General features: G+C 48.9%; 1 protein-coding gene across 1 annotated transcript in view; it reads right to left on the reverse strand.

The window, feature by feature from the left end:
* The window catches only part of TRIM71 (tripartite motif containing 71), a 55,992-nt gene extending 54,532 nt beyond the window's left edge, over window positions 1-1,460 (reverse strand). Inside the window, exon 1 of the mRNA XM_033069805.1 lies at window positions 110-1,460. Coding sequence (XP_032925696.1) covers window positions 110-994 — 885 coding nt within the window. The 5' untranslated portion in view covers window positions 995-1,460. The remainder of the gene's footprint in view (window positions 1-109) is intronic.
* Window positions 1,461-23,458: the final 21,998 nt, after the last annotated feature.

Here is a 23,458-nt window from a genome sequence, read left to right on the forward strand (position 1 = left end):
CCCGGTCCCCGCCGCCGCCCGGCAGCGAGCGATGCGGGCGGGGGCCCTCTGGCGCCGGCCAGGGGCGGCAGCGCGGCCGCCCCTTCCCTCCCTCCCGCACCGCGCTCACCTCGTCGTCGTGGTGCTGGCAGTAGCTGGCCCGGTCGGGGAAGACGGAGAGGATGTTGTACGGCGAGGCGGGGTAGGGCGGGCTGAGGGCGAGCGGCGTGGCGGGGCCGGCGGCGGCGGGGCCGGCGGCGAAGCGCTCGATGAAGTGGTCCTTGGTGAGGCGGACGCGCTGGTGCGCCCGCACGCAGTTGTCGCACAGGTGCTCCTGGCAGTCGAGGCAGCGGGAGCTGGCGGCGTTGCCCTCGTCGCAGGAGCTGCAGCGGGGCTCGCCCTGCCGGCTGTGGGGCCGCCGCAGCAGGAGGGCCGCCGAGCCGCCGCCGCCCGAGGAGGACGACGACGACGACGTCGAGGAGGGCGCGGCTGAGGCGGCGGCGGCGGGCGAGGAGCCGGCGGCGCGGGGCGGCCCCGGCGGCGGGCGGCCGTGGTGCCGGTTGTTGCCGCTGCCGCTGCCGCCCCCGCCCGAGCCCGCGGCGGGGCCGGCCCCGGCGGCGCGGCCGTTCTTCTGCTCGTCGGCGGCGGCCGCCACGACGACGACGTCCAGCAGGTTGCTGAGGAGGAAGTTGGAGGAGGGCAGCGCGTCCATGCCCGAGGGCTCCGAGATCACCACCTTCTGGTCGCAGATGGGGCAGCGCAGCTTGAGCGCGTCCCCCGCGCCGGGGTGCCGCTGCGCCTCCAGGCACTGGCGGCAGAAGGCGTGCAGGCAGGGCAGGACGTGGAGCCGCCGCGGCGGGCCCCCGCAGGAGGAGCCGCCGCCGCCCCCGGAGGAGCTGGAGGTCTGCGAGGAGGACGAGGAGGTGGAGGAGTTGGACGACAGGGGGGCCGGCGAGCCGCACATCTCCTTGCACAGTGGACAGATCTGGAAGTCGGACTCGGGAAACGAAGCCATTTGCGATGGGCCTGACTCCCCGAGATGGGGGGCAAAAACGTGTCTCTCCTCCCTCTCAAAAAAAAAAAAAAAAGTGGGCGGAAGAGCAGAGGCGCGGGGAGAAGGTAGTTCTGCAAGCAGCTTACGAGCAAGCTGGCATCGATCAGTCGTTTTGCCAAGTGGGATCGATGGGCCGGTTTTGCAAATACGGTGTCATCGATCCGGCGGCGGTCTGCAGGGAGCTGGGTTCTCTCCTCGTACCTCGCTGCTGCCGGGCTTGCTGCTGCGGGGAGGGGGGAGTATTTTTGGTATCAAGGTGTAGCTGTCCCGTTCTCCCTCAGTAAATGGATCCTCTCTTCCCTCTCATGTACTTAACCCCCGATCCCCCGTTGCATTAGACAAATTGTATCGATTCCCCGATCAGTCAATACCTCACACAGTCTTCTCATCTCCCCCTCGGGTCAGCAGTTTGACAACGTGGTTTGGTTACTTGTCCTCTTCCTCAACGGAAAGTGCATGGGCGCCGACCGCCCGGTCCCCGCCGCATCCAGCCGGGACCGAACTCTGTCCGCCGGCCTCGGCTCCGGTCCCCACGGCCACAGAACCGGGTCGGGGAGGCAGTGCAAGTCCCTCTCGGCCGGGTGGGTGGGGGGGCAGCAGGGGCTTAACTCAAGTTTCGCTCTTCTTGGGGCGTTGGGTTTTTTCCTCTTTTCCTTTAAACCTGTGCTTGTCGGGGGGGAAGGGGAAATTTCGTTTCAGTTCCCCCCTCCACTTTTGCAATCCAGAGCAGCTCTAGGAGAGAGAGAGGCACTGAAACACAGTGGCCAGGCAGATTTCTCCGGCTCCAGTCTTCCCCCGCCGACGCCTGCTCCACCACCGCATGACTGGGGGGTGGGGATGGAGGGCGGCGTTGGTGCCCACCCCACCGGCAGAGACTCACGCTGGCGGGACGCGGAGGAGGAGATGGGAAGAATAAAAGGGCTCCGAGGACGGCCAAGAAGGGCAGACCCCTCTCTCGCCTCCGAGTCCCGGCTCCCGCCGGACGCCTTCCTTTACGCGGGGCTTCCCGCGGAGGGCAGCGCCGAGCCCGCAGCAGCCCCGGCACACGCGGTACCCGGCGGCTCGGGCGGCTGCTGCCGGCCGGTCAGTGCCGCGGGCTCGGCGCGGCTCGCAGAAGCTGCGGCGGCCGGGCAGAGGAGCAGCGGCAGGTCCCCGCCGGCCGCCCTGAATTATTCATGGGGGGTGTATTATATTCGCTCGCACAAATTGGAGCCGCTGTGCAATGCTATCCGAGAGCGCTACGCTCGCCCCCTCCTCCTCCTCTCCGGTTCTCTCTCGCTCTGAGCCCCTGCAGCGCCTAGGATCACATTTCCTTTGTCATCTCGCCTCTTCGCGTGGTGTTTTATTGAGAAAACAAAAATAATATAAAACCCGAAGAAGGGGCGAGAGGAGGGGGGAAGTAGGGCGGCAGGGGAAAGCAGCGAGAACCAAAACGCCCGCCTCCCCCGCGATCTGCCGAGCCGGAGCCCACCGGCCCCGGGGGGTGAATTAGCAGGAATTACTCACTGATGCGGCAGCACCGTCCCAGGCGGCGTGGGATCCGGGGAGAGCCATCGCGCCGGGCGCCTTCCCCGCCTGGCGGGGTGCGGAGGGCGGCCCCGGGGGGGCGCGGGGCTGGCGGCGGCGCTAGCTCCGGCCCCGCTGCGGCCGCCGGCACTGGGGCGGCGCGGCGTGCGGGAGCCTTTTAAGCTCCGACGGCGCGGGCTGACTTCCGCCCGGCTGCGGGGGGCGGCCGGGGGGCGGCGGCGGCGGGCAGGAAACATTCGCCCTCCTCCGGCCCGACCTGCCCCCATCCGCCCGCATCCAGCCCCCTTCACCCACCCCCCATGTTTTAATACCGCCGGTTTCAGCGCCGGGGACCCCCCTCCCACCGTGGGTCTGACGCGCCAAGGCTCGGGCGGCCGCCAGCCCCTCGCGCCCTTTTTGGGTTTGGGATGCGTGCGGGGCCGTTCTTTGAAAGCAGCGAGGCGTTAATGCAGCTTTAAACATTAAGTCTCTTGAGTAATTGTTTTCTGACGCCCAGGCTAGGGGTGACGGGCTCCTCTCTTGCGGTTGCCACCGGGACTGCTGTTCCCGGGCGGGCAAGCCTGGGAGGGGGCGGTTTGCTGCTGGGCAGGGGCAGGCGCTTCCTTTCCTTCAAAGTGACGCGATGAAGTTCGCAAAAAATGAGCCGGGATGCCATTTGCGCTGCTGCGAGACGGCACTTAAATGAAAAATCTGCAACAATTATTTTGGTTCTAATGAAATGCCTCGCCACCAGCAACGCGTGGGTGGAAAGTTTCGGCTCTGCAGCACGACCGAGTGGCCACCCTGTTGGTTAGCGGGGCTTGCGGTAGCAAGAGGGGACGCATGGCATTGCACCCTTAACAAGGGAACTGGAAATCTGAGGACTTTTAAAACGTGGAATTGGCTTAGAGATTGGAAAGTCAAAAAAACAGGAAAAGGAATAAAAATGGGAAAATAGGCAGATTAGTGAGTGGAAGCATCTGTAAATAAGCAAAATAAACTCAAAACTAATTGTTGTTAAGTAATAATAATAAATTCTCAGAAGCACCACAGAACAGGAAAACTGGTTATTAAAATATATTAACTTATTTTTCTCCTTTGTTTAGCCCTTAAATATGCAAACAACTAATGCTATTTAGGCCTTAGATAACACCAATAACACTAACTTAAACTGTCTACTTAAAAACGCCTTTTGCCTTCTGCTGACAGGCACTAAACACAGCTCTAGCCATACCTGTGGGGATCTCAAAAAGCCCTTCAGAGAACTTAGAAACTCAGGTGTGCTAATGCCCTTGAGCAAGATCAAGCCGTGGGAATCATTTGTGAAGTCCATGGGGCAACACACATGCATTAAGTTGTAAACAAGCATGAATATTTATTATGCCCCTCAGTAGAATATTCTGCTCAGAACTTGTCTTCTGTATCACTAAAGGATTTGACTCTGGGGCTGTGGTCTTTGTATGGCAAATCCGTATGCTCGCATTTGAGCATGCAGGTGAAATCCACCACAGCTTTGACTATCTAGAGGTTAAAAAATCATTGAGCTCTGTTTATTTGTCCTGTGGCTGCCGCAGAGAATTATGATGCTGCAGAGCTTGTCCTTTCCCTGATGAAGTCAGTTGTGAACAGCAGGAACTCCCCGAACAACAAGCGCACGGTTGATCTGTTTGGGTTTCCCAGATAACGCTTTGCACCAGCTCCCTCAATGGAAACTGTCATCTTTTGTCCTCAGAAATATTTTAATTGGGCAGAAATTCCCAGATGCATGTCTCCAGGCATATCTGACACCCCTGCCTCCCTCAGTGACAGCTGTTTGCTTTCCAACAAACTGGCTGAAGGGGGCAATTCTGCGCCTCGATGCTTCAAATGGTGCTTGATGGGGCTCACGATGCTACCTATCGCTGCGGAAGGACCTTTCTGCTGACAGGATCCACTGTGTTTGTGCCAAAGCTCCTGAAGCTTGTTTACATCTTACGCCCTCCCTGAGCTTGTAAAAGGCTATAAGCAATTCACTGTCCCTGAACAGAGTGTCCTTATTCTCCAGCTGTCACCCTTGTATTGGAGCACCTCTGTCTTGCTGAATCAAAGTCCTCCTTTTCTGCTCTCTTCACTTCCACCACTGAGGGAATGCAACATATTGAGGCTTCCTTCAATTATGGATGGCTTTCTGTCTTCACAATAAAAAATGCTGAAATAAAGCTAAAGGCAACACACTGGTATTATAATCCTTCTGAAACACTGGCTGCTGGAGCACTTGTGTGTTCAACTACACAGCAGATAGCACCGTGCATTTTTCTGCTTAATGCGTTGACTTGATGGTTTTCGATTCGATTAAGTTGTTCTGCTATGAAAAAACCCTCAGCTCTTCTCAGAGTGAGGTCTCAATATATTTCATTTGTTTTCTAAGCCGACAAACATGTGAGTGAATAACAGCGTGGGGGCGATAGGTGAAGTGCGGGAGGCTTCTCATTTCTTGTTGGACAGCAGGATGAGAACTTACTTTTATGATTTTTCCCTGGGAAGCTAGTGCTTCGCATTTTCCCTTTTTGTTTCTTAAAAACAAAAGAACAATAGCTATCCTGGTTAGCAGGGCTATTGTCCCTCTGTGCCAAATAAATGAAATCTCCCTGCTTACGTGAGCGTCTGAGACATTTCTCTGCATTCTGCTGGTTTTCCTTTGTGTCACTCTTCTGAGGTTTCTTGCATTTTATCCCACTTTTTCCAGTCTTTTTCAACCCATTTCTCTCATCTTTCTTTTGTCCTCCATTCATACATTATTGCTAGTCTGAATTTGAAGTGGTATGGATTGTAAAAAAGGCAAGCCCATCTTTTAAATGGTGTCGAAATCATAACTGTGTCATTTAACACGTCAGAACTGTGTTAAAACATTAACCATCAAAACATTCTAACTATCTGGGCATGAATGGCCAGATCTTCAGAGACACTTAACAAGAATTGAAATAACTCTGAAGATCCGGGCCAGCTTCTACCTAGTTGAAAAATCTCTATTTGGCAACATTTGTCTGTCCTTGACTAACTGCCCAGCCACTGCAGCTAAAGGATGCATTGAAAATGCCTTTTTTCTTTTTTTTCTTTTTTTTTTCTTTTTTTTTTTCTTTTTTTTTCCTTACATTTTAGTGGGAAATGGGACATTAGGGCAGAAGACTGCACCTGAATCATTCTCTGGCATCTGCTTAGAATACTGGGATGTGCTTTCCACTTGGAAGCTCTCTGCCAGCAGCACTACAGGACAAACAGAATGGTGTTCCTGCCAAAAGCAATACAGCTGGAAAGCCCAGGGGTCTGGAGGTTAAAAGCTTTGTTAAATAGAACCAGGTAGAGTAATCATGAGTTTGGGGATATTTTACTGTAATTTTAGAGGCAAACATTCCCAGGAAGAGCTCTCCCCTATGCCACCTGCATGAAGTGGCATAGGGGAGCCTGATGTGCTGAGAACCAAGGCAGTGTTGTGAGCTCAGCTCAGCAGTCTTGTGGGCAGGAGTTGCTGAGGAGCTGGTGTAAGTTCCCAAGTGTGCACAGGTAATGATAAACAGAGAGGTCTGAACAACTTCTGTTATCATTGTTGATGTTTTTCACCTAAGGACCCAGAAAATATTTCCAACTCCAATACTGCTATATAAAAAGCCAATACAGTGGTTCATCATTTCAAATTTTGCACAGTCTTTCCTAGGGATTACCAAGATCTAAAACTCTCCCTGTCCTGGTGCCCCTGAGAATCCCCTTTCTTGTTTATCTGTTAACAGAGACAAGACACAGCATTACAATCTGCTTGGATCTTTGCCTCTCCTGCTCAAGAATTCATCTAGTAAATAAACGTACAAAGACATTGCTTCCGACAGGTCTACTAACAAGGAAAGTCTTTAGCAAGATCTTGACGCTGGTGTAGCCTTCACAGATTTCACATTTGTCAAATAGTGCCAGACAAATGAAAGAGGAAGGTTTTGTTGTTGTTTTTTAGCTCACTATTAGTGACTTATTCATTACACTCAGAGGAATATTCATCTTTTTTTTGGTTTTCACCACAACTGTGCTCCATGGACAACTGTGCCACTTAAGTTCTGCCACTTTAGCACTGATTTGTGCTGGTTTTTTTTCTCCTTCTCTCATTTTTCCTCTTGCGAGCACAAACTTCTAAATTTGCCTCAGATTCCAAATTTGCCATGCCTGCTCCTGCACACTGACTCTTGCTCAACCATATATCTGTCATTGGATCCATTAGTAAGTACAGTAGTAAGCTCAACTTTCTGCATGTGTTGCTGAGCTTCCCATAGGGTATGCTGGATCTTGAGCAGGGTGGAGGATTGGGGAGCAAAGAAGCAGTAAGTGTTGTCCCCATGGTATAAATCATTGGAAACTGGCTTGCTCAGCGTATTAATTCAAGCTCTTGACACCCCCTCCTCCACCCATCCATCTCCCCTGCTGCAGGGTCACCTTGAGTTTAAAGATGTGCTTGTTAGGGTGTGATGGGATCCAGAAAGGAACAGAGAGAGCCTCCTCTCAGCACATGTGCAAGTGAAATATATAGATGTTGTTGGTGTGCATCTTTGCATCTGTGCAGTCTACAAGGGCTGTCTTTGGGAAGCAGGGATCTTGCATTCAAGCAGCTGACATTACTTTTAACCCCAGAGACACTGCCAGGTTTAGGCATCAGTCCTCTATTCCCAGAAAGAAGCAAACATCTACTGTATTGCTTTACAGCACTAAACTTGGCATGCAACTGATGCAAAGATGTCATTTTTCGATGTGCTACAGAAAGTTTTGGGTTTCTTCACTTCTATTATAATGTCTCCAAGCTCACCTTGACGCTTAGGCCTTGCTCTAGCTTACCTACTACACAGTATGCATTTGAGACAAAACTAAACAACCTTTATTTTCCCCCTGTGCATTCTGATAAATTCCTTCTTCTTTTCAGAAATTCTGGCTGAAAATCATCCATTTTTAACCATATAATGGGATTTAGCATCACAAGGACTTTTAGCACCTTTACCTCCCAATGACTTTATCTCTAAAGCCTGTTTCCTCTTCCAGACTTCTCAAATCTCTCTCTATTCACCATCTGTTCAATCAGATTTCTTGTTAGGCTAAGTACCTGTGTTGGCTTTAATCTTTGATGATGACAGCTCAACTATTGCCCCCCAAGGATGGGCTCAAGGCCAGAAGATGCAAATGTCTGGTTCTTCTGCCCCTGATTCTGTTCTAAACAGCTTTCAAATGCTCTGCCTACCATTAAGAATGGTCTAAATCCATGTCTCAATCACAAGAAGTGACCTCATTGACTGGAAGTGAAAACTGATGCTGGAGTAGTCTTGAAGGTTCTCAAACTCACTTTCAACACAATGTCCCATCAGATCACCTTTCCCTTTCAGGAAAAGCTTGGCAAAATAGACATATCTTGCAAACATGGTCTGCAGGTCAAGAAATGCAAGCTCTGAGCAGCTGCAGGTAGAAAGCAGGTGCCAACATTATGGGCTAAAAACTGTGAGAGTTTTGTTATTAGCCTCCTGTTTCCTGACACTGCTTCTGCTGCCATCCCCCACTCCGCATTTATCCTCTCCACACAGTTAACTCGGCTGTAACTCAGAGGTTCTCTGTACCTTCGCTCTTGCTCACATCTGCAAGATCCTTTTACTTGGCTGAGGGAGTGCCTCTAGCAGAGAGAGGTGGTGTATGCTGACACTTGAGGGAGAGTGGCTTGTCAGCTGCTAATGCTTCCCCACAGCTGTGTAAACTCTGGGCGCAGGCAGCTGTTCCCCTCCAGATCTGGCAGCAGGAGCTGGGAAGCCTGGCACCCTCAGCTATTCATTACCAGCCCCCAAACTGGGACGTGTGAGTGTCCCCTAACACGCTGCAGCACTGACCTTGTGCTGAGAAGGGTGAAGTGCTTGTGCAGTGTGTTCAGAGGGACAATAGTGTCTCCCATCTCTTTGGATGGTTGTGAAAGTCTCCTATATCTTTCGTCATCTTAAGACTGCCTACATCCAAGCACTGCCTCTCCCTTTCTGACTCCTCATCATTATTCCCTGAGGAGTGTGGACAGATTGCTTCTCCCTCAGGGCCATGCAGTGTAATTTCCTGAGCACTGGCAAACTGTGACCCTCAGCCAGTGGCAGGCTCCTTCAGATGATTTCATGTAACATACGGCACTGATCCTGACCCACATTCAGGTGCTGCTCTCTCCTGCATCTGCTCTGATCAAGACAGGTCAGTTCCAGAAGTATAAACTGAATGCTGAGAGGGAAAAGCTGTGTGATTTCTGCATTGTCCTTAGCAGGAAACATGCTTGGAGCTAATTTGTATAGGGTTTTGTATGTTGAAACCAGCACTGGTTAGGGACAGTACATACAAAGGTAATGTGATCCTTTATGAGAGTGAATGAACAAGCAAGCAGCCAGGCAGTGTGCTAACCAAACTTTCTGGTTCATGTGAGTATTTATTGTGGTTATAATTGTGTTTCCTGTAGGGAAAGCTGTAAGGTGGATTCAGAGGAAGCTTCTGCTACCTTGCAGCATGCTATTCCTCCAGGCTCAGGTTACAGGTTGAGGCTTTTGTACTCACAGACGTGCAAGAGGTTGGAGTTTCCCGTCTTGGTTGGAGTCTCCTATCTTGGCTTCTCTGCAAAGACTCTGGGAACAAGGAGTGCCCTGTGAAGAGGCCCTCCTTTCCCCTCCTCACTGCTCCACCAGGGAGCCTAGAAGGGAGACGTTCTTGGCTGGGCCAGCTCTCTCTGGCAGTGGGAGAAGGCAGCTGCCTCCTCTCCTACATGAGACCCCAATGGCATCCCTACAGTTCTTCGTAAAAGTGGACCTACAAAAACAGCTGATGGGTCACATCGCAGCCAAAGCCCCCATCGCATGCCACTGGGGAAAAAGGCAGCTAAAACCCTTTGGGTGAGAGTGTCCTCCCAGAAAAGGAGCCCAAGGAGCCACACATTTCTTGGAGGCTATTAAATGTCCCTTTGCACGTGCCTCCTCACTGTGCATGCAAGGGCCCTGCGCCTGCTGGTGTAAAACCTTCCCAGTATACCTCCACCCCAGCAGCTATAAATAGGCTGGGGGATAAGACAAAGGGAAGCTTTCTTAAAATGGAGGATACCTCAGGTCCTGTTTGCAGGAGCGGGAACTTTATAGGCATTCAGGGAAGTTTTAAAGCTGTTGATTTGGTTGATGCTGTGGGTCTTAGAGAGGGGAACGCTGTCACTCTGAGGATCTTTTCCCTTTTTTGCTGTACTAAAGCAGGGAGGGAGTTGTCTCTCCTTTTAAATAAAGCCCACGTACATTTACGGTGATGGATGTCTGCTGGGAAGAGAAGTTTGTGTATCTTCTGTTCTCTGCTAGCTGCAGAGCAGTGGAGTTGTGCTGAGCCTGACAGCCCCTTTTGTGAACCACTGCCTGGCAGTACAGATGCTCCTTTATTTGAATAAAAGCAGCCAGGGGGCTTGTGGTCTCCGCATGCAAACACCCTACCTTCCAGGGTGTTTCACAGCTACAGGACTTTGGATGCTACTGCAAGCTGGAGAAGTAAAAATAAGGAAGGAGGGGGTCTCAGGAAGCCAAATCAAATGGCGGTAGCAGCATCTCAGGAAGCTCACCCAAGGTGGTGGGGTGCAGGGCAGGTGAAGAAGATCAGAAGAGTAGGAAATCAGGGAAACAGATGTGGCAATGCCAGGCTTTGGGGAGGGAGCTCCTGAGATGTAGGGCCAGCATTCCCATGCGTTCCCATCTGGTGGTGAAGGAAATTATGTAAAGTGGAGGGGCCAGGGGCCTTCTTTCTTATTTTTTTTTTCTTCCAATTCTTTTCTCCCTTCACTTCCCATGATGCAATTAAACAGCCATTGCTGACATCATCATGTATGCACGCTGAATGCAGGCATTGTGTCTCGGCTGCAGTGCTGTACTATATATAGATTAGTTGCCAATCTCTGTTATGTATCAGCAGGGAAGACACCCAAGGAATTAAGAGAGCAGTTGCACTGTAGGACTCCTGGCTTTTGTCCCGTGGCCTCAAGACATGGTAGACTATACAGTGGAACTAGAAATAAAGAGAAGTGATTTGGAGACCAAGCCAGGAAACTTTTGACTGATTGATTTGCAGCAGTGGTAGGGGACAGTCTTCTAGGTGGTGCATGAAGCAGAAAGACAATCTGACCCATGCATGTGGCTAGCTCCTTTTATGCAAAAATAAGTGGCTAGTCAGTAATCTCCTCTTACCAGACCCTATGCCAGGCAATATTAGATAGGCTGCTTTCTTGGCCTTGGGTAGGTGAAGAAAAAGCATCCACCTGGGAATTGTTTTGGTCTCATGGGCACTTGAGGGGACAAAGTCAGTGACTCCCCTCTGTGTGTAGTAAATGCACTCTGCAATCCCCTGTGCAGAGACCAAGCAGAGCAGCCAGTGTCTGTCCTGCCATTGCCAGTGGCACTCAGAGAGGACAACTGCTCTATCTGCTGCCACTACCTCCCACGGATGAGACTGTTCAAATGACCTTGCAAGCACTAGGTTAGAGAAATTTGGTCTTCCGCATTTCCAGCAATAGCATTTTCTTTTGCAGCTGGACAGCTCTGTCAGCTCCTTCTCCCTCCCAATCAGCCCTTTGGCAGGAGGTGACAGGAGGTGGCTGAGCCAATCTAACAGCTCAACACATCAGAAAGGGGCAAGTCCTGCTCTTGCCTCCAGCTCCTGCTGTTTGCTGCTCATCTGTGGACACCCCAGGCAGCTGACAGCAGGGTCTGATGAATGCTCGAGCAGAGGAGGTGATGGGATGGGGAGCTGGAGCACGAGGGGGTCGAGGGTCCTTGGAGGTAAGTAAACCTTCCCTGTTCAGCAGGAGCTGTTAGATTGACTCAGACAACAGACAAGTTGAGGGTGTAAATTGACCCTGAAAGGAAAGCTTTGATGTTACAGGCTTTTTTCTTTCTTGTTGACTTCACTCCAGGCCAAATTCCAAGTAAACTGTGGTCATAGCAGCTTTCTCAATCATTTCATGGAGTCCCATACCAGGGTGATGAGACTGAGTGTTGCCACAGCCCCAGGCACTCACCTTCCTGCCCTTACACTGCCCATGGGTCACTCACAGCATCTGTGATCCTAAAAGACATTCAAGGCTTCACTGAGTAAATGGTACTTTTTGTCGCTCTTCTGGCAGAAGTTTAAAAATAAGTCAGGTAAAAATGTTTATTTCTTGTAGCCCCTGTGAGAGTGACTGTTGCAGTGGCAGCTGGCACAGAAAACACAACCAGGGTGGTTTTGAAAATCTTCAGGGGTGGAGGTTCCTCAGCCCCTCTGTGACCCTGCTCCTGTGTCTGACTCACCCATCACAACAAAGGCTTTTCCTTTCATCCAGGTGGGATTTTCCTTGCTGCAAATCCTGACTGCAGCCTCTTGTCCTCCTAGTCTTCTCAGGTTAAATTAACCCAGTTCTCTTAGCTTTTCTTTACGCATCACACCCCAGTCTTCCAACTATCTTAGTGTTTCTCTGCTGCACTTCCTTCTTTATATTCGTAGCTCTCTTGCATTGGGAAGCCCAAATGGGACACAGTAGCACAAGTGCAATTTCACTGCTTGCTGATGAAAACAAGGTAAGGATCAGTTTCCTTCACCTGTTGGTTATGCACTTGCTGATCTAACCCAGCCTGGAATTAGCCTTCACCTGCTGTCTCATGTTCATGTTATTGCTCACAGGGACCTCAGGTCCTTCTCTGTAGAGCTGTTGCCCAGGTCCCCACTAAAGCAGGGAGTTATTCTGGGTGAGGTGCACCTCTAATAACTCCATCTCCCCATGCTAAACTTCATGAGGTCCCCATTTCCCCATTTCTCCATCTTGTCCAGGTCCTGAACAGCAGCCCTACTCTGATATTGATCACCTCCTGTTTTGTCACCATCTCTCAGCTTGTTGAGGAGGTGTTATCCCTCAGTGTGCAGGTTGTGGGTGATATCGGTGTAAACTAATCATGGCCTCAGTATTGACCCCAAAACTCACTTACGGACTGCCTGATGAACTCTGAATCTGTGACCACTCCCTCCAGAACCTAAGCATCCAGACAGTTTTTCACCTGCTTTCTAATCTATCCATGCAGCCTATATCACCTGAGTTTAGCTACAAGGATGCTATGGGAGATCATGGTGGAAGCCTTGCTAAAAGCCAAGGAAAGACACATCCACTGCCCTCCTCACCCCTTCAGAGCAGGGTACATACTTGATCAGCAGGGCAGGCAGGCTGGTCAGGCACACCTTACTCTTGGAGAACCCATGCTGGCTGTTCTGGCTATTCACAGTCACTCTCCTGTCCTTCACAAGGTGGACATAGAGTCCCTCAGGACTTGCGTCATAATTTTCCCAGGCACTGAATTGAGTCTGACCATCTGGTTCTTCCCCAAATTCTCCTCTCTGCCTTGTGGTTTTGTTTTTTTTTTTAAAGGCAGACCTCATGTCAATCATTGATAGGCAGATCAAACACAGACCTGGCTGAAGCTGATGGATGTACAAAGCAGCCTTCAAGTATGGTAAAAGCAGCAAGTGAAGATCTCTGTGCAGTGTGAGAGCTGCTGCAGAATCTGCTATGCTCAGCACCTCAGCGAGAATTTTGCAGCCTGGAAACTGCAGCCCAAATGCTCCTTGTGGTGGACAACACAGGACAGTCACAGCTAATAACTGCAATTAAAACTGCAGAGTTTTTGCAGTTTGACCAATAAATAATCCATGGTGTTCCAGTCTGTTTTCAAACAATTGAAAAATTCACTATATTGGGTTCCTCAGGTTGAAGAACTACAGTTAGTCCCCTGAAGTGTTTCCATTTCTGCTAGTACTTGTTAATCTTTTCGATTGCATGCATATTGTAGAGCTGAATGAGAGGCACAAATTTGGATATGAGAATCTGGTCCAGTTCAAGCCTTTCTGATGTGGCTGTTTCAACATCTTTTTTCAGCTTTGATAACAAAGGCAGTATCAGAGCAGGTGGAAAATACTGTGTCATTTCTGGAGGTATGAGGGAATTCTTTCTATTTCCTGGGTGCAAACAGTATTTCTACTTGGTAAATCTGTATCACTTTTCACTTTTTAAATTTTTTTTTTAAATCCTAGACATGAAAAAACTATTTTAAAAACTGATTTTATGTCTTTCCTTGATGTAGCTATATATGCCACCCTAAAAACTTCCCATAATATTAAACAGCTTCCAAAGATACTTTGACTATTGACCAAAGGCATGACATGGGGATGATAGACTCCATGACTGTCAAAACAAAACTTCCAGAACACCACTAGGAAACTGGGCATGTCAAGGTCCCTGACAGCAGGGGCTGAGGATTGAGGCAGCATCTACACTGCCTTGATTGCCCTTGGGCACCCCACCATGCTGGCCCTGGCAGGTAGCCATTCTGAACTGAAAGCGTGAATTTGTCTTTTAGGATGAAGTTTTGAACTTTTATTCTCTGATTGTGCAGATCCCAAAATTATGTGAAAAACTTCTAAAACTGTAGTTCCCCACCAACAAAGCAGCAAAGCTTTCCTTGTGCAAAGCCTGAAGTGCTGACTCTCTCAGACCTGAGGGTGTCTCCAGAAGCCAATGAAGAGCTATCTGATCCTGCCTGCCAGCAGTGATCTGCAAAGCTATGAAGCCCTCTCTGCTTTTCAGGTTTCTGATGCAAGAGCCTTGCATAACACCACAGGCTTCCAGGTACAGGGAGCGTGGCCAGCCCACAAAGCCAAACACATATCTCAGCCACCTTGAGGCCAAAATAACCTGACCTCTAGATGATCTTCAGAAGATGATGAATAATGCATTGCATCTCCCGGAAGGCTGATTTCTGCCCATACAGTAACTGACAGTTTTCCTGACATCCACCAAATGTGTCAGTTTGTGTATTTTTGAAAACGCTTCTGGGGTTATTGAGGGGGAAAACCTGTAAGGCAAAGGAAAGATCACTTCAAAAAGGATTCAAAAACTATTGCAACCATCAAATGGGTGTGACTTCTGGGACACACAGTGGCTGCAATGTTGGGGTTCCCCTGAGCACAATAAAATCTGTCAAAGAAGAAATAGCAGGGATGGAGAAAGACAGTGGGAACTGAGGGCTAGGAGAGAATTTCCAAGGAGTTAATTACTGCTGTGTTAGTGTTTGTGAATAAGCAGACACAGTAAGTAAGGACATACATTTGTGAGGTCATTTAGAAATTCCCAAAGAAGCTCTCTTTGTTGGCAAATGCCAGTGCTGACACACATACTACCCACTATGAGAGATCATTTACATGTCATTCATTTTGGAAAAGGCATTACAGGGTAAAGTCCAAGCCCTTTGGTTCAAAGAAATCCCCAGGACTGCTTCAGTCTAGCTCCTTGCCATCTACAGCTGTTTCTTGCTGGGCTGGGGCTGTTTCCAGGAGCCATTGGATCCCCAGGATCAGCTGGGCAAAATTGTCTCCTCATGAGCAAACTCCTTAAAGTGGACAAGAACCCTGTCATGCAAGGAAATGCTTGTATCCCTCTGCTCTCCCTTATCCTGGAGTTGCCATTAAAAAAGTTCAGCAACAGCAGCCTCATGTCATGAGTCACAAAAGTGACTTTTAATTCCCAGAGGGCATTTTAAAATTTATTTAATGCTTAGAAGTTTACTTTTGTTTGGGGAAGGGTAAAGCTCCTAAGCCCTGCTTTGTTGCTTTTAAAAATGTGCCATGCCAATCAGCTGCAGATGTGTTTTCAGGTTAAGAAGGATGCTACTGGAGATTCCCCTCCTTTTTTCAGCTAGACCATTTCCTGAGAGCAAGCTCTGCAAAATATCTGAGCTCTCACCTTCATGGATGGCAGGAATGGGCTGCACTTCCTTCTGGTGTGGTTTTTGGGCAGTGCTGCCCTTTGGTGCTCTGTCCTGCTCCTCTTGCCATCCTTCTCCCAGTGCTCCTCTGGGCTGGCTGCCTGTTTGCTCTAGCTGGATGCTCACTGCAAAGCTGGGGCTGTCTTAAACGCTTTTAATAAGGGGCTGGCCTGCTATTCTTAAATGAAAATATATACTTAGACACAGCAAATGCTTTAGCTTTTGGGGAACAGCTAATTTTTGGGCAACCACATTTTCTGCCAGCATAACTTCAATGGAGTCAATGCAACATCTTTTCCAATAAAGCCTGTGTACAGGGGATTGCATCCATTATCAGGATTTAAACTGCTTGCAAATAAGAGTACAGATTTCTTTTGAAACATAATAAGAAAGAATGCTTCTGTATGATTCATTATATATTCATTATGCTCAGGCTGACATCACTTGTGCTCTTTATATGTTTTTCTCAATTACATTCTTAAGCACTTGTATAATTCCAGGTAGCTGGAGACCTTGACTTGCTTCACTGGGTGTTGCTTCTCTTTAGCCTGGTGCCAGGGTTATGCTGCAGTATGTGCTACAGTCTAAACACCCTAAACAGGTAAAACTACTGTTTTTGACTGAAGTGTGTTTTGTCTCTTATTTCTCTTGGGGTTTCATCTTCTGGAGTGGTTCTCTGGACTAAGCACGGCTCCAAGGTCTTCTCCATGCTTTTGGAAGATAACATCCTCCTTGTTGGGACTTGCTGATTAAAACTTGTGGGAATGAAGGCCCATTTGGCTCTCCAGCTGCCTTAGGCCTGCTGTGATCCTTTAACAACCTGGGTGACACAGCAGGAGCTGGGACTTCCAAGCTCTGTGCTGCTGTGCAGGGATGCTGGATGATTCACTGGAACAAATCAGGGATACATGAGATGGGAATTAAGTATCTCAGCACCAAGGGCAGTGGGTAGGAAAGCAGCTCCACAAATACAACTCAGAATATAGACAACCACTAGAGGAGAGGGTGTGTGGCTCCTCCTGTTCCTCTGACCAGCAGGTCCATGTTCACCCCTTCCTGAGGTCAGGGCAGGCTCCCATTGCTCCCCTACAGGCTCCCATTGCTCCCCTACAGGCTGCACCCACCTGGCTGAGCTCAGGCAGGGGCAAAGCTCACTCCTGGGGCTGGCTGAGGTGGACCCTAAACCTTGCTCAGCCTTTTTCCAGCCAGCCTCTTCTATCACAAGGAAAAATGACAAATTGTTTGTTAAATTATTTAAGATATTACTGACTGGTAATGAATTATTAAAGTGTTTATTACTTACCATTTGGATGGCAACTCAGGGCAGAAAATCACAAGCCTTTCAAGAAACCTGAAGCCAGCCTTTGCGTGCCAGACATGCCGGGGACTCGGGGGTGAGCCGAGGTGGTGGGCGCAGCAGCATCTGGTGTGAGAAAAGGCATGGCTGGAGCCTGGAGCGTGATGCAGCCTGCGCTGCTGCAGATGGCTTTGCCACTGGTGCTGCAGTCTCACAACCTCCTGCCACTCCTCCCAGTGCTATTTTTATTGAATATTTGCACGATGGCCATGCTAGAACCCCTTTATACCACATGCCATATAACCTACAACAGAGACAATCCTCATCCTGGTGGTTTTCTCCCCATTACTGCCATTTTTTAATAGATTAAACTATGTTTAGGTAGGAGAGGACACTACGAAGCAAGAGTATGCTAATTGTCATCAGCAAATGTATGTTTGTTTATGGTCTTGCTCTGTCGAAGATATTTGAAATTTTTTATACTGGCCTTATTTCCCCCACCATTTAAGCCTCCCTCATATTTGGTTTGGTTTCTTGTTTGTTTCTGTTTCTGGACAATTTTTTGGGGGTTGTTTTGTTTTTTGGTTTTTGGGGTTTTTTTGTTTTTTGTTTTTTGTTTTTGTTAGGTTTTGGGGGGGTTTTTTGTTCGTTTGTTTTGGTTTTTTTTTTTTTTTTTAATTTTTAACAAAGTTTCCCATTCCTTGAAACTCTAACCACATGCTGATCATTAGGACTTCTGTTCAATGCATACTTATCCTTTGTGGTCAACGTTCACGAGTTGGAGGTTAGTGATCAAAGAAAGAGTGTACCTTATCTTCCAGTGTTATTTTGAGGAAGACAAAGCCAGGAGATAAGCGTAGTTTGGACATGTAACTCTGCCTGACAATGTTAGACTGCCTCCACATCAGTCGAGACAGTCAGGATTGGGCAGTGGTTAAAATACAACTAACTACTTGGAGCAAAAATTCTGCTGGTGGGTTCTGACCAAATAACATGGCTGCTCAAAATTGAGAAGAAGCTCACAATTACGCTTTGGCTGTGAGATGAATTTGGCTTGCAGGCATAGAAATATGACAACATTCAGAATCCACAGGGTAGCCAGCAATTGCTGGAAATTTCTGAAAGTGTTTGTGAAAACAGTCAGCTGAATATGTTTGTCCTTGAAATGCACTGTTTCTTATTTAGTATCCTGGGCTCATTTTTCCTCCGTTGCAAACATTTCAGTCATTCAGCCCAGGAACTGATTAAACCACCCAGTAAACACAGTACAGATGTCAAAGTGAAAAATCCACAAGCTATTCATAACAAGCCATCTGCTGAAAACAATTTGTCTAAACTATTTGGGGAAAATTTACGAAGTAATGAAAATGCTCGGAGATATTTGGGAAAATTCTGACTACCAAAAATCAGGAAAGAGCCTAATGATATGTTTTGGATACATCTGAAACCTTTATAGCTCGCTGCAGGATTTGGGATACTAAATGCTCTTTGGCCTGCCATGCTAAATACTGGCTGCTCAGTTTTGAAGCTCGTAAGCCTTTTTCACATTCCTGATTACCCTACAGAATGTGCAGTTTGGGCATAGTCCACAGCCTGATTTATATTCCAGGATGATAAATGGCCAAACTCCCACTCGGGCTGTATTTGGACTATACTGGAAGCCCAGCCTTTAGAGATTTAAGCCATCCAAACAATACCAAGTCATACCCAAGCTTTGCAGACCTTGGTCAAGAAAAGACATACCTAACCTTCAATAAATTTTCATTCAAGTAAATCACTGTTTTTCCTTGGCTGTTCAAATAGTTTCTGTCGTGCACTATCCTGGTTTTTCAGAGCTCATGCTGAGTTCTGATGATGGGCTCTTTCATGTGCCACAGCTCCAGAAGCACGTTTCTCCACTCTCTGCATCTTTTTTTTGCCTTGGTTTACACACTGGTGCTTTGACAGACACCTGAAGTAGCTAAAGTGGGTTTTGTGTGTGAAATGCAGATTTGGGCCCCTGGGAGATGTACTTGCTGGTACATCAGAGATCTCAGTTTTAAACCACAAGCAATTTCCTGAAGAAGGCTTAAAGTGAAATAAGAAAGAAGGGGAAAAGATTAGTATCTCCAGGGGACATTTTCCAGCACATCACTTAAATCCTCCTCCCCAGCCTACAGGCTGAGTAAAGGTTAATCCTATAGCAACTAAAATCCCATACAATCCACACTCCCTCAATGTACACATTTCCAGGAGGAATTCCTCTGACTGAGCATAGTTGGCAGGCTCACAGAAAGGTATCTCAGCTTAATGGGCACAAGTCAGTGGATATCTAGGTCCATCAATCTCCAATGGATATAAAAGTCACACAGGGACATTGCTGCTTTGCATGTGCAGGATGGGGGCTTTCTTTGTGAGGAAACCATGTGGACCAAGAAGAAAGACCTCTCTGAAAGCCCACACCCTCTTGGGTTGTCAGACCTTTCACTCTGGGATTAATGGGCCTGGGGTCAAACAGATAGGTAGGTACTTAATGAATTTTTCAGTAGATGTTACATCCAAAGTCTGTGTTGTTCCCATGTCCTGTTTCTTCATTTCTTTGGAAACTGTCAGTATAAATATTCTAAATAGACTGAAAAGTCCATAAGTAAAACTGATTGCTGAACTTCACCAGTGATGAAAAGAGGGAAATTTGTTTTATGTTTGTAGTCAGAACTCGTTTTCCATATTTAAGTGACTTCTGATATTGAAGTCCTAATTGGGTACTTTTAAATAGACTTGAACTAGTGCATTGCCCAGCTGCTCTTGCTACTGTCCTGTGATTGTTGATAGTTGCCCATCTGCTCTTTGCCAGCTTAAAAATAAACATCCGCTACTAAAATGAAAAGATGTTAGTTTAAAGTATTATCCTCATGCTACACAATCCAGTATTTTTCATCTAAATGTTCATTCTGTTCGATAAAAAACCACCAAAACACACAGTAGCTTGTGTTACCAGAGGGACAAACTGAAGGCACTTTATGAAAGTAAGCCATAAGATGTAGTTGCCAAATGAAAAGCTCCAAAACCCGCGTTAGCTTACTTCCCTTGATCCTGCGCCTTTAACATCCAGACCCACGAAGCTGCTCGAGTGTCGGACTCTCGCTGAGTACAGCGGGAGTGAAGCGCCTGGGTGCTATCATAAAGCTTTGGTCTGAGAGTCTCCAGCCTTGCACTGTGCGCAGCCCTGACGGAGCTTCGGCACCATCTGCGCTTACGATGGGAAACGCTGGGAACACGGGGTGTGTACCCAAAGACCGCTGCAGGTATTTGGGTAGAGCACCCCGCCTGTTTGCCCGGCGGTGGGGCTAGCAGAGCGCGACCCCCGCCATGGAACAGGAGATTGCGGAGGGCTCGGGCTCGTTCTGGAGGCAGGAACCCGAGATGCGAGCGGCGAGCACACGGCGCGGTCCCGGCGATGCTCCCGGGCAGCGCTGCTCCCGCCGGGGCGCGACCCCGCTCTGCCCCCGCCCCGGCGCTCCGTGCCGTGGGGAGCGGGGGACTTGGGGAGCGGGGCTGAGGGCAGCGGGGCTGAAGGGGAGCGGGGCCGGCGGGGAGCGGGGCCGGGGGGGAGCGGGGCTGAGGGGAGTGGGGCTGAGGGGAGCGGGGCCGGTGGGGAGCGGGGCTGAGGGGGGCTGAGGGGGGCTAAGGGCAGCGGGGCTGAGGGGAGCGGGGCTGAGGGCAGCGGCCGCAGGGGTGCCGGCAGCGGCAGCGCCTGGGCCGGGCTCGGCGGGTTCGGCGGGGCGAGAGCGGCACCCAGCGGCACCGGGCGGCACCGGGCCAGGGGACAGCGCCGTGTGACACTGGTCATGCCGCAGGGACGGGGCCACCAACTTAGCAGCGCCTGTGGCGATAGCGCAGCGAGTGATGGTGAGATACTGGCACAGGTGGCCCAGAGAGGTGATGGATGCACCTGGAAACTTTCATGGGTTGGATGGGGCTCTGAACAACCTGATCTGGTTGAAGATGTCCCTGATCATTTCAGGGGATTTGGAACTAGATGAACCTTTAAAAGGTCCATTCCAACCGAAGCCATTCGGTGGATTTATGATTCTATGATACCATGAGTCTGTGTTTCAGTGAGTCTATTGTTCTATGACTCCTAGCCCTGGGAAGGCCTTGAAAACTGGTGTGGTTTTCTGCTTTTGTTTTTGTTTTAATAAAAAATCATATACACATGGAGGAGTGACAGAGGCCTGAGGAAGCCAGAGGGAAGGTCTGGGCTTGCTGCCGTTGTGCTGGGGGCAGGAGGGGAAAGGGAACTAAAGGCTTTGGGACCTTTCTCTTGCTGTTACAAATATCAGGGAGAAGGATTTCTCTACCTACCAGTTTTGTCCTGAGGGAATCCTATCAAGAGGGAGCCAGAGGTGCGTCAGGGCTGGATTGCATGAGGCAAACCTGACCTGACAACAGGAGAAATGGAAGAGGAGTTGAAAATCTGTCAGACAACTGTAATCCCAGCCAGCGACATTTCAGTGGTGCTGCTGTGCGCTTGGAGTACTGCACTTAAGAACAGATTTTTTGGCAAAAAGAACTTAATCCACTACCTCAGAGTAACAAACACCACATCAATCATGTCTAGAATGGTCTGCATGCTTGTGTGAACCACCACAAAGTCCACAGCCCATCCCTCACCTTCCTCCTCTGGGTCTGATCCAGAAATTTTGCCAGTTCTGCCAAATTCTGCTCCAGCTGAACTCCTAAGGCAAGTGAATCTTAATCCTACCCCTGTTTAAGGTGTTGAACATTGCTGTCTTTGTAAGAAGCAATTGTTGATAAGGATGATCCAAGTGTGGGTTTGGAAACACAATAGATAAATAAATAGAGCTCAAATGGCTGCATTTCAGTAGAAGTGGTGTTTGGTGGAAAAAATATTTTGGGAAAAAAACTGTATTTATTATTGGTTTAAATCTTTTAGCGTGATTACAGAATGGGCAGACAATCTACTTTTCATGTGGTGTAAAAGAATCCTCCTAAATGAATAAAATATGGGATATGTTACGAGCTCAGCTTAAAACCTAGCAAAAAAGAGGAAAGAAAAAAAGCAGAGAGAACACAGGCAAGTCCCTGTCTCAGCTCTGACAATTCGTGGTTGGGATCCTATGAAAGAACAACCCCTGGTGGGACAAGAATTAAAATTAGAAGAAGAAGAAGAAAAAAATCCTAAAATACAAAGTGACCCATGAAACCTAGCCCAGGAAGAAGGAGGGCCACCAGAGGAAATGAAGTTAAGGATATGTTTGGAAGGAGTTTGTTTTCTCAAAGCCTTCCGTTTCACTGCAACTGATTTAAAACCAGGGTTGTGTTTCAGCAGCAGCAGTTGCAGGAGTGCAAGAGGGGAGTCTGCCACCTCGGCCTCTGCCAGCATGCCTCACACTAAGCTGCTTCTGGGATTGGGCTCAGAAGCTGTTCGTAGGACCAGACCTGGAGGAAAAGCTGCCCTTTTCCTCTGGTGACCCAAATGATGCTGCAAAGGGGCACACAAGTTGTTTCTTAGCCTGGCTGCAGACAAACCCAGGAGCTTGTTGCCCAGCAGTTTTCCCTGTGCCCACAGGGATTTATGCAGTGCAGGAATTGAACTAGATTTTGCTGAGGAGCCAGTGCCATGTCATTAAAATGTTTTGCATCATAAATGCTTGTGGAGTCATCATTCCCCATCAGCTCAGCTTCTTCCCTCTCACATCAATGGCTTCATAAGTATGCCTGCTTACTTATTTTATTTACTTCTTGTACAGACAGCAAATCACTGAATAAAACCTTGTTGTTGTTGTTTTTCGTTTTCAGGGCAATTTGTGTCTATTCAGCTCACCTACTGTCTTGAAAAAAAAAACGCTGGAGGAGACCTGAGCAAGCTGTCACCGAGCAGAGCTGACCCTGAAGTGCTGTGCCAGAAAGTTAGCCCCAAAATGGTGTTCAACACAGTAAATTCCCACGAGGAGATCAGGAATAGGTATAGGAGCAGAGAAGGGGTTTATTCCAAAGGATATGGGCCATCAGGGAAGAAAGCCAAACATGTTGAGTGGTGGTGGTGAGACAGCCTTACTCCTGGTAGTGACTTCAGTGCAGTGAGATTTCCATGTTGTGGCTTAAGTAATTTTTTCTTTGTGGGCCAAGTGTTCGTTAAAGCAACGCCCTGCTTGCCTGCTGCCTGCCTCTCCTAAACACACTGGGTGGTGGGAGGGGCAGGACATCAAGCCAGGCTAAAAAGTAATGTTTTAGCAACTTCGGTGAAAACGTCGTTCCAGCAAGTGTACCTGGTTACACAACACACTCCACCACCCCCCGCTGGCTGCTTTCCAAAGGCTGGGCTGTCACAAACTGCTAACAGCAGTGTTTTTCATCTCACAGTGCTGCTCCAAGTGAGCTCCAGGTGTGGGCAGTTCTGCACCTCTGGGCACAGACCTGTTCTCCTCTGTGCCATCCCACTCCAGCCAGCACAGCCTTGCTCCTCTGCACACACCCACTATTACCTTCTCTTTGACCACAAAACGCTTTTCCTCTCTTCCCACACTGGGAAATGTGGGCAAAAACAACTGACCCTGGGGATTTTGTAGCTCCTTTCTGGGTCAGAGTGGTCCTGCAGTGGCAGGTGGTGCCTGCTGTTGCATCTTTCCCAGTTGATGGCTGGCACATTTCCCAGATGTGTTCTCCAGTGGCCCAGGTTCCAGCCCTCCTCACAAATGTGGTGGGTGTCCACGATGCCCAGTGATGTCAGCTGGGGGTTGCTGTCACCATTGACGAAACACATTCCAAGGGATGGTTCAAATAATAGATAAA

Source organism: Catharus ustulatus, chromosome 1, assembly GCF_009819885.2.
Source record: "Catharus ustulatus isolate bCatUst1 chromosome 1, bCatUst1.pri.v2, whole genome shotgun sequence".
In the NCBI taxonomy this organism is placed as follows: domain Eukaryota; kingdom Metazoa; phylum Chordata; class Aves; order Passeriformes; family Turdidae; genus Catharus; species Catharus ustulatus.